Source organism: Camponotus floridanus, unplaced genomic scaffold (genome assembly GCF_003227725.1).
Source record: "Camponotus floridanus strain SB8 unplaced genomic scaffold, Cflo_v7.5 scaffold186, whole genome shotgun sequence".
NCBI lineage: Eukaryota > Metazoa > Arthropoda > Insecta > Hymenoptera > Formicidae > Camponotus > Camponotus floridanus.
The window spans coordinates 199,632-215,085 of record NW_020229310.1 but is presented as its reverse complement, the minus strand read 5'-3'; the positions used below and the strand labels follow the sequence as shown (position 1 = coordinate 215,085).

Genomic DNA, 15,454 nt, shown 5'->3' with positions numbered 1-15,454 from the left:
ATCAATCAATCCGTTCTTTGTTAAATGGAAGACTACGTAGTTTAAAAGAAAATATTGGGGACATACAATATACAATAAATAGTAGATTATATATATGTACGATATAAAATACTTTTAAAGTGTTTATTCAAGTTTTACAAAGGATATTCCAGGATCTAAGAGACAAAATTCGTAGGATCTCTTCAAGAAAATCTTTAATTTTGATTTTTTGTTGTTTTTTTCTTAATTTTAAAAATTAAATGTGTCACTGCTGCTCATATGTAAGCTGTTGCCTATCTCGAGGCGGTTCGAATAGTTGCTTGAGACTTCGTCTCTTTCTTATAAGTCAGAGCTCGGCAAGAACTGCACATTTCGGCCGATTTTCAGCTGGCTCCGCCTAGCGCGTCCCCCCTTTCTTCGCCGTCTCGCACAAAGCCTACGAGCCGCTCGGCGGTCAGGAGCGGGCATATGGCAATAGCTTTCTACGTCACCCATGAAGTACTATTGTTGACGCGTTTTTTTTAAGTGATATCCTCAATAGGCCTAATTCACTGATGACTAAAACGACCCTTTAACTAATTGCACGAAATTATAAATAATAATTGATATGAATATTTATGACTTTCGGGATTTTTTATAAGCGAGATCAGGAACATCTATTTGCATACGGCATGTAGCAAGTCGCATAAGACGTGATAAACTTTATCGTCTTATGCAATTAGTTAAAGGGTCGTGTTAGCTAATCAGTGGATTAGGCCTACTGGGGATACCACTTAAAAAAAAAAAACGCGTCAACAATACTACCTCATGGGTGACGTGGAAAGCTATTGCCATACGCCCGCTCCTGACCGCCGAGCGGCTCGTAGGCTTTGTGCGAGACGGTGAAGAAAGGGGGGACGCGCTAGACGGAGCCAGCTGAAAATCGGCCGAAATGTGCAGTTCTTGCCGAGCTCTGTTATAAGTCATATATCGGTATCAGATGTCGCTTGTCATTTATTGTATGTTTTGAGTATGAATACGATTTATCATTCTATTGAATTGCAAGTCACGGAATAAGCATTAAGATAATTTAAATATTAAATATTAATTTTTGTTTTTTATATATTTTCGAATGACTGATAATTAAGGAATTTTTTAAATCTACAAAAATGTCAGTACAATTATTTGATTTATAATGTCTCCTCTCTGCCATGGAATTCGAAAAAATTAATTAAAAGCGGAATATAAAAATGAGGCGAAATTGAGGTAATATGCGTTAACTCAGGACATTTAAATTCTTTCCAAATAATAAATGCATCTTTTACATTTGATTGTTATATTTCATTATTAAAAATATATGATGCAAAAGATAACATTTTTGCTACTATTTAATCGTATAAATTAATTTATGCAAAGAATTCGTAAATAAAGTTTCTGTCAGAAAGTATTTTCCATTTTATTTTCAAGTCGAAATTAATCAATTAATGTGCGATTCGAGAATAAGAAAAAAAGTTAAGGATGTTTTGTATGTACAATCCCAGCAAAAAGTAGCTGCAAATCAGTATTGACGAATATATCCACTTTTGGTGTATTTTGAGTATGAGAAATTGCGTGAATATTCCAATTTGATCTTAGCTACAGTGCAGAGATGTATTTTTTAATATTTATTGCGTTTTTACTGAAATATTCCAAATTTTGTTAATCGAAATGATTAACTTTTGGCAGAGAATTTCGCCTTGTGACAAATACATGGCTAACTTTATTGAATTATATTTAATATCTTTTTAACCAGTCAGTACTTGTATAATATTATTTGACCAAATATTTCCTCTGTATCTAAACTTTTGCAAATTTTAAACAAATTCTGAATATTATTTCCATGTGTTTTTGTCATCTGAATCGACGTGGTTATACGTTTCCCATAAGAACATATGTTAATATTCGGAGCAAATTAAAATCCTTATAACTTGTGAACGCTTAGAATCGATTTAAAAATTCTACTGAAGATTCTAAACATATGTAAGGACATTCTGTACAATTTTTATTAAATTCTCAATATTTTGAAAATAGGTACAAAACATCCTTAAATAAATTTATTTAGATTTATACGTGAATATTCCAATTTAATCTTAGCTATAGTGCAGAGATGTATTTTTTAATATTTATTGCGTTTTTACTGAAATATTCCAAATTTTGTTAATCGAAATGATTAACTTTTGGCAGAGAATTTCGCCTTGTGACAAATACATGGCTAACTTTATTGAATTATATTTAATATCTTTTTAACCAGTCAGTACTTGTATAATATTATTTGACCAAATATTTCCTCTGCATCTAAACTTTTGCAAATTTTAAACAAATTCTGAATATTATTTCCATGTGTTTTTGTCATCTGAATCGACGTGGTTATACGTTTCCCATAAGAACATATGTTAATATTCGGAGCAAATTAAAATCCTTATAACTTGTGAACGCTTAGAATCGATTTAAAAATTCTACTGAAGATTCTAAACATATGTAAGGACATTCTGTACATTTTTATTAAATTCTCAATATTTTGAAAATAGGTACAAACATCCTTAAATAAATTTATTTAGATTTATACGTGAATATTCCAATTTAATCTTACTATAGTAGAGACGTATTTTTTAATATTTGTTGCGTTTTTACTGAAATATTCCAAATTTTGTTAATCGAAATGATTAACTTTTGGCAGAGAATTTCGCCTTGTGACAAATACATGGCTAACTTTATTGAATTATATTTAATATCTTTTTAACCAGTCAGTACTTGTATAATATTATTTGACCAAATATTTCCTCTGTATCTAAACTTTTGCAAATTTTAAACAAATTCTGAATATTATTTCCATGTGTTTTTGTCATTTGAATCGACGTGGTTATACGTTTCCCATAAGAACATATGTTAATATTCGGAGCAAATTAAAATCCTTATAACTTGTGAACGCTTAGAATCGATTTAAAAATTCTACTGAAGATTCTAAACATATGTAAGGACATTCTGTACAATTTTTATTAAATTCTCAATATTTTGAAAATAGGTACAAAACATCCTTAAATAAATTTATTTAGATTTATACGTGAATATTCCAATTTAATCTTAGCTATAGTGCAGAGACGTATTTTTTAATATTGGTTGCGTTTTTACTGAAATATTCCAAATTTTGTTAATCGAAATGATTAACTTTTGGCAGAGAATTTCGCCTTGTGACAAACACATGGCTAACTTTATTGAATTATATTTAATATCTTTTTAACCAGTCAGTACTTGTATAATATTATTTGACCAAATATTTCCTCTGTATCTAAACTTTTGCAAATTTTAAACAAATTCTGAATATTATTTCCATGTGTTTTTGTCATCTGAATCGACGTGATTATACGTTTCCCATAAGAACATATGTTAATATTCGGAGCAAATTAAAATCCTTATAACTTGTGAACGCTTAGAATCGATTTAAAAATTCTACTAAAGATTCTAAACATATGTAAGGACATTCTGTACAATTTTTATTAAATTCTTAATATTTTGAAAATAGATATAAAACATCCTTATAATCAAAATTACGAAAGCAGATTATATTACTAGATAGGAGTTGACCATTTTTCCGATTGCGACAGCTGATTTGCAGTAATTTTATATGACAACTGACACCGCGCCTGACATCCGACTCTGATATATTAGTTATTGTAGAATAAATCTAAAAATATGAGTTTCTCACAAAGATTGATTCTCTTAGTGGAAATTATCTCCTAAAATATATTCCATAGAAACATCCATAAAAGAGAGGAGAGAAGATGAATATATTTTATAAATTACAGGTCAAAGAAATTCTTTATGCAAATATAAATTCACGAAATTCATTTTATTTATAAAATTCATTGTATTTTTTTAATGTATATTTTTTATGTATAAACATTTGATAGAGAGTTGTGTTAATAAAAAGATTTCAATATATTCAAGTAAATTGTCATGTATTATTGAGTTATAAACAACATATATCACTACAGCAAAATATTATTAAAATTTATTAACAGAAAATTTATTTCATTACTGATATTACTCATTATTGAATAGTGACAAGAACAACAATAATTCTCATGTCTTTGAGATTGTATCATGTTTTTGGTTTTCTTTGTTAAAAGCAGATTTTTAACATTAGCCATTTTGTTTTTTCTTACCTTTATATTTATTAATTTTAACAAACAATTTTTTATAGCGCATGATAAACTTTTATTAAAAATTTATTTTTGTATTTGAAAATTATAGAATTACAACTTTTGTCGAAGAATTGAATCTTTTATAGAGAAGGATGAAACTAATAAATAAATTTATTTATATAAAATTATATTTATTTAATTATAACATATATGTCTTATTTTAATAAATTAATCCTAATTTGTATTTATACATATGTTTTAGATGAAGTATAAAATATATGTATACATATGCATATATGATAAGCGATACTATGCGATATTATTTATCTTAATTAATATCTCCTATTATTATCTTAATTATCTTAAAAATAATAATACTTTAAATATATAAAATTACTAAAAATTTATTTCCAGTATTTTCAATATTTGCAGATTATATTATTAATTAGCGCGAATAAATAATGAATTTCCGCTATTCACTGCGGTGTTTGTATCGACTTCTATGGAGGAGATCGTTGCTTTGATAATAGTTGTAGTAGGCTCTTGCTCCTGAAACAATTATTAAAATACAATTATTAAATTATTTTTAAATCGCGCAAATTTAATGTAAAAAATGTATTTTACTCTAAATAAAAATTTTTTATTATGACAAAAAGCACATGTTGCCTTAATAAAAATAAGTATAATTTCCGATAAATATAAAATATATAAAATGTGTGCAATTACCTTGTCGAAATCGATATCGACTTCTTCGAGTACTTCGTCAAGAACGGATACAAAATGATTGACATTTTCAATAGAAAAGACCATCGGCGGCTTCAGTTTTAAAACGTTGTTATCAGGTCCGTCGCTACTGACGATGATCTTCTTATCCTTCATCCTGGATACAACGTGTTTCGCCTCCGCCGTCGCCGGTATCCTCTTAATTCTGTCGCGGACTAACTCAATGCCTATGAATAATCCAGCACCGCGCACGTCGCCGATAATCTTCCGTCGTTTTGCCAGTTTCTTCAATTCCGCGATCAGATGATTGCCTACTTGCAAGGCATTTTCCTGCAGGTTCTCGCGTTCTATGACCTCCATCACCGCGTTCGCCACCGCGCAGGATACAGGATTGCCACCATACTGAAGTGAACGAGTGAAATTTAATTATTATAAAATATTTTTTTTCTCAAACACACTCTCTAAAAGTGAATCAGTGTATTATCACTGAAAAACAGTAAATAGTCACTGATTACAGCAGTTATAAGTACAGCACTGTAAATCAGTGATATTTTATTGAAAGAATCAGTTAATAATTTTGACTGTTTCAATCAGTAATATTTTTCAATATCAGTAATATTTCTTTCGTTATTGTCAGTAATATTTAACTAGAATTCATCTCTCTATCTATTTCATATAAAATTAAAAATTTTATTTATATTTACTAAATATTTATTATATTAAAAATTTTATTTTATTTATACTACATTCATATTGAACTTGTTATTTTAAATAGATAACGAACAAATAATTTTTATTAAGTCGCCAGACGTTTATTTGTCCGACTTATAAAGATCGATTTAATATCTGAAGCCTCTCTATTGAGCTTGTATCAGAAATTAAATCGAAGTAATACTTCTAATTTTAAATGTCGCTCTTTGCAAACTTTATATAATTCTTATAACTAAAATTAAATACGAGAGATATGATACGAGATATTGTATGATACGAGTGATTGTAAATGAACGAACTAGCGATTACTGGTTTTACAGTAAAATTTACTGATTTTACAGTGAATTTTATTTTATCTGACCATAATCAGTGAGATATAAGATAAAATAACAAAAAAATAAGCGTTTCCACTGAAGATCAGTAAAATACACTGATTCTCAGTGAAATCTTATTTTACTGTTTAAATTAGTGATATTTTCACTGATTCACTTTTAGAGACAGATGTATTTTCGCGTTTGTAAAGTTAAGGCTATCCGCCACTTTTTAAAGCAAGATTTAATTACAGTCTTTCCTCATCTCTTTTTTTTTCAAGAGAAGCGAAGAAGGACTATAATTAACTTTAACATTTTTTAAAAATTCACGCTCTTCAAAAGATTGAAGCTAGTTGTCCATATAAATAGATCATTGTTAGAATAAAATCCGATTTTGAGATGATAATTTTGCTAATGATTGTGTGATTTCAAATATATTTTCATTTTTATTTATGAAAATATATTTCAAATAATAATCCTTGATCAACGCTTTAAGTTTCGTCATTAAGAGGCTATCGATTCGATTAGCTTTCAAAAGATAATAAATAAAAAGAGATTAATGATGGCAATCTTGTGATGCAAAGCGACGATAAATACAATCTCGAATTGATGGAAGATAAATCCATCAAAGTTAGTTACATCCATGATGAGTTTATTGAATATTGTCGATATTATCTTGAAAAATAGTGAATTTTGAAACAGTGAATTTTATTTTAACTGACCATAATCAGTGAGATATAAGATAAAATAATAAAAAAATAAGCGTTTCCACTGAAGATCAGTAAAATACTCACTGATTCTCAGTGAAATCTTATTTTACTGTTTAAATTAGCGATATTTTCACTGATTCACTTTTAGAGAGCACATTTCAACAAGTTGACATCAGTATTTTTTTTCGCAAACTGACCGTGTTGAAGTATTCAATTCCAGTGTCGCGAAAGTTGCGAGCGATTTCAGGCGTAGTAATGACAGCCGCAACGGGATGACCATTACCCATAGGCTTGCCCAACGTAACTATGTCGGGAATGACGTCCTCGCCGTATAATTGAAACGCCCACATGTGAGTGCCGACTCTCCCGAAACCGACTTGCACCTCATCCGCGATACAGACACCTCCAGCTTCACGTACATGTCTGTAAAATCAGTATTTTTTTTTACATTCATATATATGCCATATTTGCTGTTCCTAGATTGTGTGTGTTCATGTGGATAAACAAAATTTAATCAAGATCTAATAAAAAAATTGTACGAAAAATTATTCATATAAAAATTAGATCGTATAAAAATTTGTATAAAAAGAAATAGTTGCTTACTTATATACGTTTCGGAAGTAATTCTCTGGGGGTAAAATCTGACCGCCGACCGATATGAGACTTTCCGCAATATAAGCGCAAACCCCGCGTCCTTGGGCTTTGATGTTATCGCAGATTTGCTTTACATCTTCGGCATATTTAACACCAAGATCTTCGTCGATGTAATCGTTGGATCGATATTTTCCACGGTACACATCCGGACAAGAAGCCTAAGAGAAACAGAACCAGGATGATGTATCAAATGTATAAAATATGACTCTTCTTTTTTTCGAAAATACAGATGATATAAATGCTAAAATAATATTACTTTTTTAAAAATAAAAATATTTTCTTATGTAAGGATGTTTTTCAAATGTTGATACTTTAAATCACCAAATTCTGAACTAATGTTGTGAATAATTTTATCTTTAATCATAAGATATCTTAATTTGTGCATCACATATTGATTAAAAATAATATTAATTTTCTAACAATAAAAATTTTTTCTTGCGAGAGTGTTTCTCAAATCTCGATATTTTAAAACGCCGAATTCTTGAATTAATGTTATAAATAATTTTGTCTTTAATTATAAGATATCTTAATTTGTCCATCACATATTGATTGAAAATAATATTAATTTTCTAACAATAAAAATTTTTTCATGCAAGAATGCTTCTCAAATCTCGATATTTTGATTTGCTGAATTCTGGAATCAGCGTTTTATATATAGTTTTATCTTTAATCATAAGATATCTTAATTTGCCCATCACATATTGATTGAAAATAATATTAATTTTCTAACAATAAAAATTTTTCTTGGGAGAGTGCTTCTCAAATCTCGATATTTCAAATCGTCGAATTCTTGAATCAGCATTATAATTTTATCTTTAGTCATAAAATATCTCAATTTGTCCATCACATATTGATTAAAAATAATATTAATTTTCTAACAATAAAAATTTTTTCTTGCGAGAGTCCTTCTCAAATCTCGATATTTCAAATCGTCGAATTCTTGAATCAGCATTATAATTTTATCTTTAATCATAAGATATCTAATTTGTCCATCACATATTGATTGAAAACAATATTAATTTTATAACAATAAAAATTTTTTCTTACGAGAGTGTTTCTCAAATCTCGATATTTTAAATCGTCGAATTCTTGAATTAATGTTATAAATAATTTTGTCTTTAATTATAAGATATCTTAATTTGTCCATCACATATTGATTAAAAATAATATTAATTTTCTAATAATAAAAATTTTTTCTTGCGAGAGTGCTTCTCAAATCTCGATATTTCAAATCGCCGAATTAATGTTATAAATAATTTTGTCTTTAATTATAAGATATCTTAATCTATGTTAACTTTTTAGAAATGATAAGATGTTGATTTAACTCTTCATACGCTATTCCACTATGTTATTTAATAATTCTTTTGAGACTCTAAATACTTACCACGTGTACCCAGTCTTGTTTGCCTGTACCGTTAGGCTTGTTGAATTTGTATGGTGAGATATCGATTGTCGTGGTGAGGTGTCCATGATAAGCGCTAAAAGTAGAAAGGCAAACGTGAACAGAAATTTCCTCTTTGCTTTTACTGAAACTAAAAACTCTTCGAAGCCCTCTAAAGCTATAACGTAATTTTCTAAAGATTATTATATAGTCTTTTCTCATTTATAATATATATTTTTAAATAAATGTTATTTTATCTAATCAAAAAACACAGTTCCTGAAAATACAACTTTTTCATTTTTTTCCATTGTTGTCGAAGACCAACGACCTCACCGTGGTTACAATATCTAAAAGTTGCCGGGAGGGCTACTCATTTATAAACTCGATCAACGATATCAAGTAATTATTGTTAATTCGTGCGAACTTTCGTTAATATCGACAATAAGACAAAGCGCAATTGTCTACAACACTTTGCGACAATAAAAGTACAAACGCACTGATATTAATTTTTTCCAACTCTGTATAATATATTTGTGAGATTAATTATATTTTCGATATAATTGTTTTCAGATTCTCTGTTATTATCTCACACAATAATTTTCATAAATTTATACATTTCCAATGCTGACGCGAAACTTGTCTAATAGAGCCTGATTGATTTCGCTTTGTGTGATGTGACCCCGCTTTGTCTAGTTTACGACATTCTCAGATCATTTATCACTTTTTTTTTCTTTCTCTCTCTCTCTCTCTCTCTCTTTTTCTCTCGGATAAAGTCCAGTCCATCATCATTCAGCGACATCATCCTCACCGATAGAAGGAGAAAATAAATATAGTGTGTGTATCATACGTGGCACATACGTCGTCGCCACCTAAAACAGCGACAAGATCTTTATGGCGGTGAATTCTATTTTCGCCTTGGTGAAAAGAATCGGATGTCCACATCCGATTTGTCCGAATCTGCTGGACACGCTCGATCTCGGTGCTCGTCGACGCTCATCGACGTCCCTGCTGATTTAGAGTGGAAAGACGCTGCAAACAAGCAAAAGACAAATCGATTCCATTAGTTCGGCAGTGAATTTTCTCGCTCGAGTTTGTTCGCAGCCTGAAATATTCAACATATTCGAGACAACAACACTGCGGAATTGCTTGCGCCAAGAAGACCAAAGTCCGATCCGAAGTAGGCACGAACAATGGAAGTTCTTTTCATATTCGTCTCGTTAACTTGACAGAACTTTCATTTCAGACGTGGAACGTGGAGCACGTGGAGCTTAATGTAGAATGTTACAGAAATATCGCATGTAGAGCACCTCGGATAGCGAGAGGGAAACTTACTGGTCCAACGTAATGACATCCTTGCACTTGGTGTGCGTCCGAGCGAGACGGAGAGCGAGATCGTTAGCCTCGCTTCCAGAATTCACCAGGAAGCAAACGGACAGCGGTTCCGGCATAAATGATGCCAACCGGCTTGCGCATATCACCAAGTTGTCATGAAGGAAACGATTGTTCGTGTACAATAAGGCCATCTGTTCCTGCCCGGCTCGTACGACGTCCGGATGGCAGTGGCCAACTGCAAATTAATTAATTTGCGTTTAATTAAGGATGTTTTGTACCTATTTTTAAAATATTGAGAATTTAATGAAAATTGTACAGAATGTTCTTACATATGTTTAGAATCTTCAGTACAATTTTTAAATCGATTCACTAAAGCGTTCACAAGTTATAAGAATTTTAATTTACACCGAATTAACATGTGTTCTTATGGGAAACGTATAACCACGTCGATTCAAATGATAAAAACATATGGAAATAATATTCAGATTTGTTTAAAATTTGCAAAAGTTTAGATACAGAGGAAATATTTGGTCAAATAATATTATACAAGTACTAACGGATTAAAAAGATATTAAATATAATTCAATGAAGTTAGCCATGTATCTGTCACAAGGCGAAATTCTCTGCCAAAAGTTAGTCATTTCGATTAACAAAATTCGGAATATTTCAGTAAAAACGCAATAAATATTAAAAAATACATCTCTGCACTGTAGCTAAGATCAAATTGAAATATTCACGCAATTTCTCATACTCAAAATACACCAAAAGTGAATATATTCGTAAATATTGATTTTCAGCTATTTTTTGCTGGAATTGTACATACAAAACATCCTTAATAATGTTAATAATAAAAGTACTCTTTGTATTTATAGTTTATAAAATAAACATATAAATATAAATAAATTTATTTAAGGATGTTTTGTACCTATTTTCAAAATATTGAGAATTTAATGAAAATTGTACAGAATGTCCTTACATATGTTTAGAATCTTCGGTACAATTTTTAAATCGATTCACTAAAGCGTTCACAAGTTATAAGGATTTTAATTTGCACCGAATTAACATGTATTCTGATGGGAAACGTATAACGTCGATTTAAATGGCAAAAACACATGGAAATAATATTCAGAATTTGTTTTTTTAAAATTTTTGATTTTTTTAGAATTTTTCAAGAATTTGATTTTTTTTTAAATTTGCAAAAGTTTAGATACAGAGAAAATATTTGGTCAAATAATATTATACAAGTATTAACTGGTTAAAAACATATTAAATATAATTCAATAAAGTTAGCCATTTATCTGACAAGACGAAATTTTCTGCCAAAAGTTAATCATTTGGATTAAGGATGTATTGGAGATGTATTACAATCAATGAGATCGCCGTGAATTTTTAATTTAACATTCTTAATAACATTCTAAATTGTCATGAATTATTTTAAATTTTTTTACTTGCTCCTTTAAAAGTTATTAATTTTTGAATTTTGCGATTTTAACATAGGATTTTATGTAAGCGTTCAAGAGACAGGTAGTAAATTATTCACAAACTATAAAAAAACGATGATAAAAATTTCATTTTCTTATATTATATTCTTCATACATGTAAAAATGTTCCCACAAAGTTTTCGAACGATTTACTTGCTCGTTTTGAAATTATAATTAAAAAATGATTGTGATTATCGGTTTGACGCAATATTGATGATAAAACGTGGCAACATTTTCTTGGAAATTAAGACCTATTTATATTAAAGAATACTTCGAAGTATGATTTCGTGATTTTTAAAAAAATTTTTGATCAATTAGAATTCGTATTCTGCCCAACTTTAATTTTTTGATATTTTGGATTAACTTTTGAGACCGACGGTCCGTCCAATACATCCTTAACAAAATTCGGAATATTTCAGTAAAAACGTAATAAATATTAAAAAATAAGATCAAATTGTAATATTCCATACAATTTCTTACTGAAAATATACCAAAAGTGGATATATTCGTCAATAGTAATTTTCAGCTACTTTTTGCTTGGGATTGTACATATAAAACATCCTTAAGAGAACTGCGTTACATTAAAAATTTGCAATTATCGTGTAATGCATAACCGATGCGATATTATGAGGAGTAGATTGTCTGATTCTTGAGAATTAATAAAATACATACCATGCGCGACATTATTTATGCAATCCAAATATCGATTGTTCTTTTCATCGTACATGTATTGTCCCTCGGCCCTTACAATTTTGAGGGGATTCGACTTGAAAAACAGCTTACACGCTTGCCTGGAATTAAAATAAATATAAAAAAATATATAAAATAAATATAAAATAGCTGAAATTATTGTTTATTTATTTTCGCGAGACCTAAAGCGCGTTGAACCAGAAGCGAAATGTTTCGTTATGTATCTTATATATTTATCCTGTTGATTTAAATTTTACTTACCCGATATGACGATCGCGAAGTCTTATGGTATCAGATTTTGGCATCTGTTCTAAAGACTCCATAACTGAACTTTTCGCCAGGTTGCTGATACTGTCAATATCTACAAAATATAATAAACGTTGCAATCTTCGGCGCCTTATGAAAAATTTAATAATTTGACTTATCATATCAACAACTGATGATTATGCATTATTTGACTCTCTAACATGTAATCACACGATAAACTCTCTTTGAGACATTTATGGAATATACCCATATTAGTTATATATGTTTTATGATATCGGATAAATATATTGAAAGAGAACGAAGCACATAAGCATTATCAAATTTTTCCGATGTTTCAAATTTTTCCGAAAAGTTCTTATCTGTCATCCTTATATCTTTACCATTAAACAATGTTCTTATCATCCTTATGTCTTTACCATTTAACTTTGTTTAATGGAACGAATTTATGTCTTTACCATTTAACTTTGTTTAATAGAACGAAGTTTAATGGTAAAAACATAAGGATGAGATAAGAACTTTTATCGCAATTAATTTATCATTTTCAAATTTTCCTGATAATACAAATGAGATCATACATATAATATTTATGATGATATTATGATCAGTTCTTACGTATCGTTAAACTTATGAAATATTTAGGAGATTCTATAATCAAGTGTGCGTTGCTAAAATATTTGACTAATTTGTATATAGATCTTTTCTTAATAAAAATAGTGTAAAATATTAGAAATTATTATAGTTTTCTAATTTTTAGCATTATATATCTTTATAAGCCTATATTAAAGGATCGTTGAAAAAAGTGTAGTCGACCGAATTAGCCAGAAATTTAGTTTATTAATACGACGTTTCGACCATATGGTTGTGGTCCTTATCAAGTATATACTGGAAAGATTTATAAATAAATTTAACAATTAATTTTCAGTTTGAATAATATAACAAGCACAACGAAATAAAGTGTGAACAATTTTACCGATGTAATAATAATCAGGAGACAGGCATAGACGATAATCTTGCAATTTTGCACAAGTCACATTAACAAAAAAACGTTATTTAACTAGATTCGAATTTGAGGGAAACTGATGCGTCCGTGTGAGACTTCGACAAGAAACTAAACACAACCAGAGGAAAACACGAGACTACGTGACCTTTATTATTTTGTCATAAATGTTGTTTAAACTATCCATGTCTTTCTGTAGGTTGATTAGATTATTAAATCTCTTAATAAAGAACATCTCAGCGATCTCTCTCTTTCGAACATACTTTTCGTTATGCAAAATATTGGTTTTCGACCAATCAATAACTGGGTTTCAACCAGTCTTATATTAAAATTATATGCATATATTGTTGAAGCCTATATTAAAATAACGTCAAAGCAAATTTTGTTTGAAATTATTATAGCTGACAAATGCAATTTAACTACTCATTTCCAGTTTTTCTCTATCATAAAAAGTTTTTTCTTCCTCAATCGTTTAATTGAAAGATATTATTGCAATCTATCTATTTCGCTAAAGAGACTAATCATCATCAAATCATCATCAACTAATCATCATCTTCAAATATAGATTTCGTTATGAAAATAAAGTGCGATAACAGAAACGAAAATCTAAAACAATAAGCAAGTGAATGTAAATAAGATAGGAGATTTGAACAGTAATTTTCCGGTAGCTGATAAGTGTACATGATTATGTATAAGTATATAATGTTTCCGCACGTGGCCTCGTGCGTGACCTCATATTGCAAAAGAAACTTCAACAAGAAAAAAAAAATATATATATATATATAATATATATATAAATATATATAAATATATATATAAATAAATATATATAAATATATATAAATATATATATATATAAATAATATATATAAATATATATAATAAATAATATATATAATAAACATAATATAAGTGAAGATTAATAATTTAAAACTTGGAAAATACTTTAAAATATTATTAAGACAAGAATGATTAAAAATTATTTTTTATATTTTTTATTATACATATAAAAAATAATTTTTAATTATTATTATTTTAACGATATTTTAAAGTGTTTTTCAAGTTTTAAATTATAATCTTTACTTATATATATTTTTTTGTGAAAACGAATATGTAAGAGAAATTTATTTATTTTAATTTCTCGTGAAAAAATTATTTTTCTAGTTACATTTATCTCATAATTAATTCTACGACAATTATGTAACATAGTACATGGATTGGACATAACATAATATTGAACTTTTTATTTGTACAGAAAGTAGCTTAAAAGTTTTCGATAGTTAACAAAATGAATTCCTTCAATATCTTTGTAAAAAGAAAAAAATAATCAACGAAAAGTGAGCCATTTTATTTGTAGTGCTATTCTTTAAAGATAAATAATTAATAAAAATTGAAAACGTAATTTTATACTGCAAACTTTTGCAAAAGAAAATAAACATACATAATAATTTACTGGTAAATGTGCATCTGTGAAACAATATTAACACACAATAAGCATATTCAAAATAATTTAGCTATTATTTTAAAATGCATATTATTTTGATGGAAAAATATTACAACAGTAATTAATAATAAAATACAATAATTAATAGTAAAAGAAATTCTGTGCATGTCGTGATCGTACCTGAATTGTCGTGGTTCGACGTCACCGTCGCTGTGATTACTGCGAGTGCAGCCGAAAGCAGTGCCACGACCCTGTAACAGTGACGTCATATATAGAGAGAAATGAATCGGCGGGGGTAAAAAAATGCGGGGATGCGCACGCGTGCCGGACCAATGGCACGCACACTCCCTCCATAATCGACATCCCACTTCCCACGCACGTGCGTCATTTAAATGCCGCGCAATTGTTCATTTAATCAAACTTATTGTGTGTATAGTAATTACAGCATTCAACACATGAATGACATGAGATAAGCGTTCCACTTGAAACTGAGATATTAAATTAAGATGTTGAATATTTTATTGAAGATATATCAGTCAATTTTATTTAAATTTATTATATCGCAATTATATTAATGCTGCAGAAAAATGTAAAACGTCCTACAAATATAAAAA

At 29.0% G+C, this 15,454-nt stretch overlaps 1 protein-coding gene across 1 annotated transcript; it reads right to left on the bottom strand.

Annotated features, from left to right (window-relative positions):
• Window positions 1-4,527: 4,527 nt before the first annotated feature.
• Window positions 4,528-15,130, bottom strand: LOC105254428 (alanine--glyoxylate aminotransferase 2-like). Its single transcript, XM_011263098.3, is given in 10 exon segments — window positions 4,528-4,688; window positions 4,866-5,264; window positions 6,792-7,017; window positions 7,198-7,406; window positions 8,633-8,726; window positions 9,962-10,196; window positions 12,115-12,233; window positions 12,394-12,493; window positions 15,021-15,072; window positions 15,074-15,130. Coding segments are annotated over 10 exon segments (1,578 nt in total). The 5' UTR covers window positions 15,110-15,130; the 3' UTR covers window positions 4,528-4,580.
• Between the last annotated feature and the right edge of the window lie 324 nt (window positions 15,131-15,454).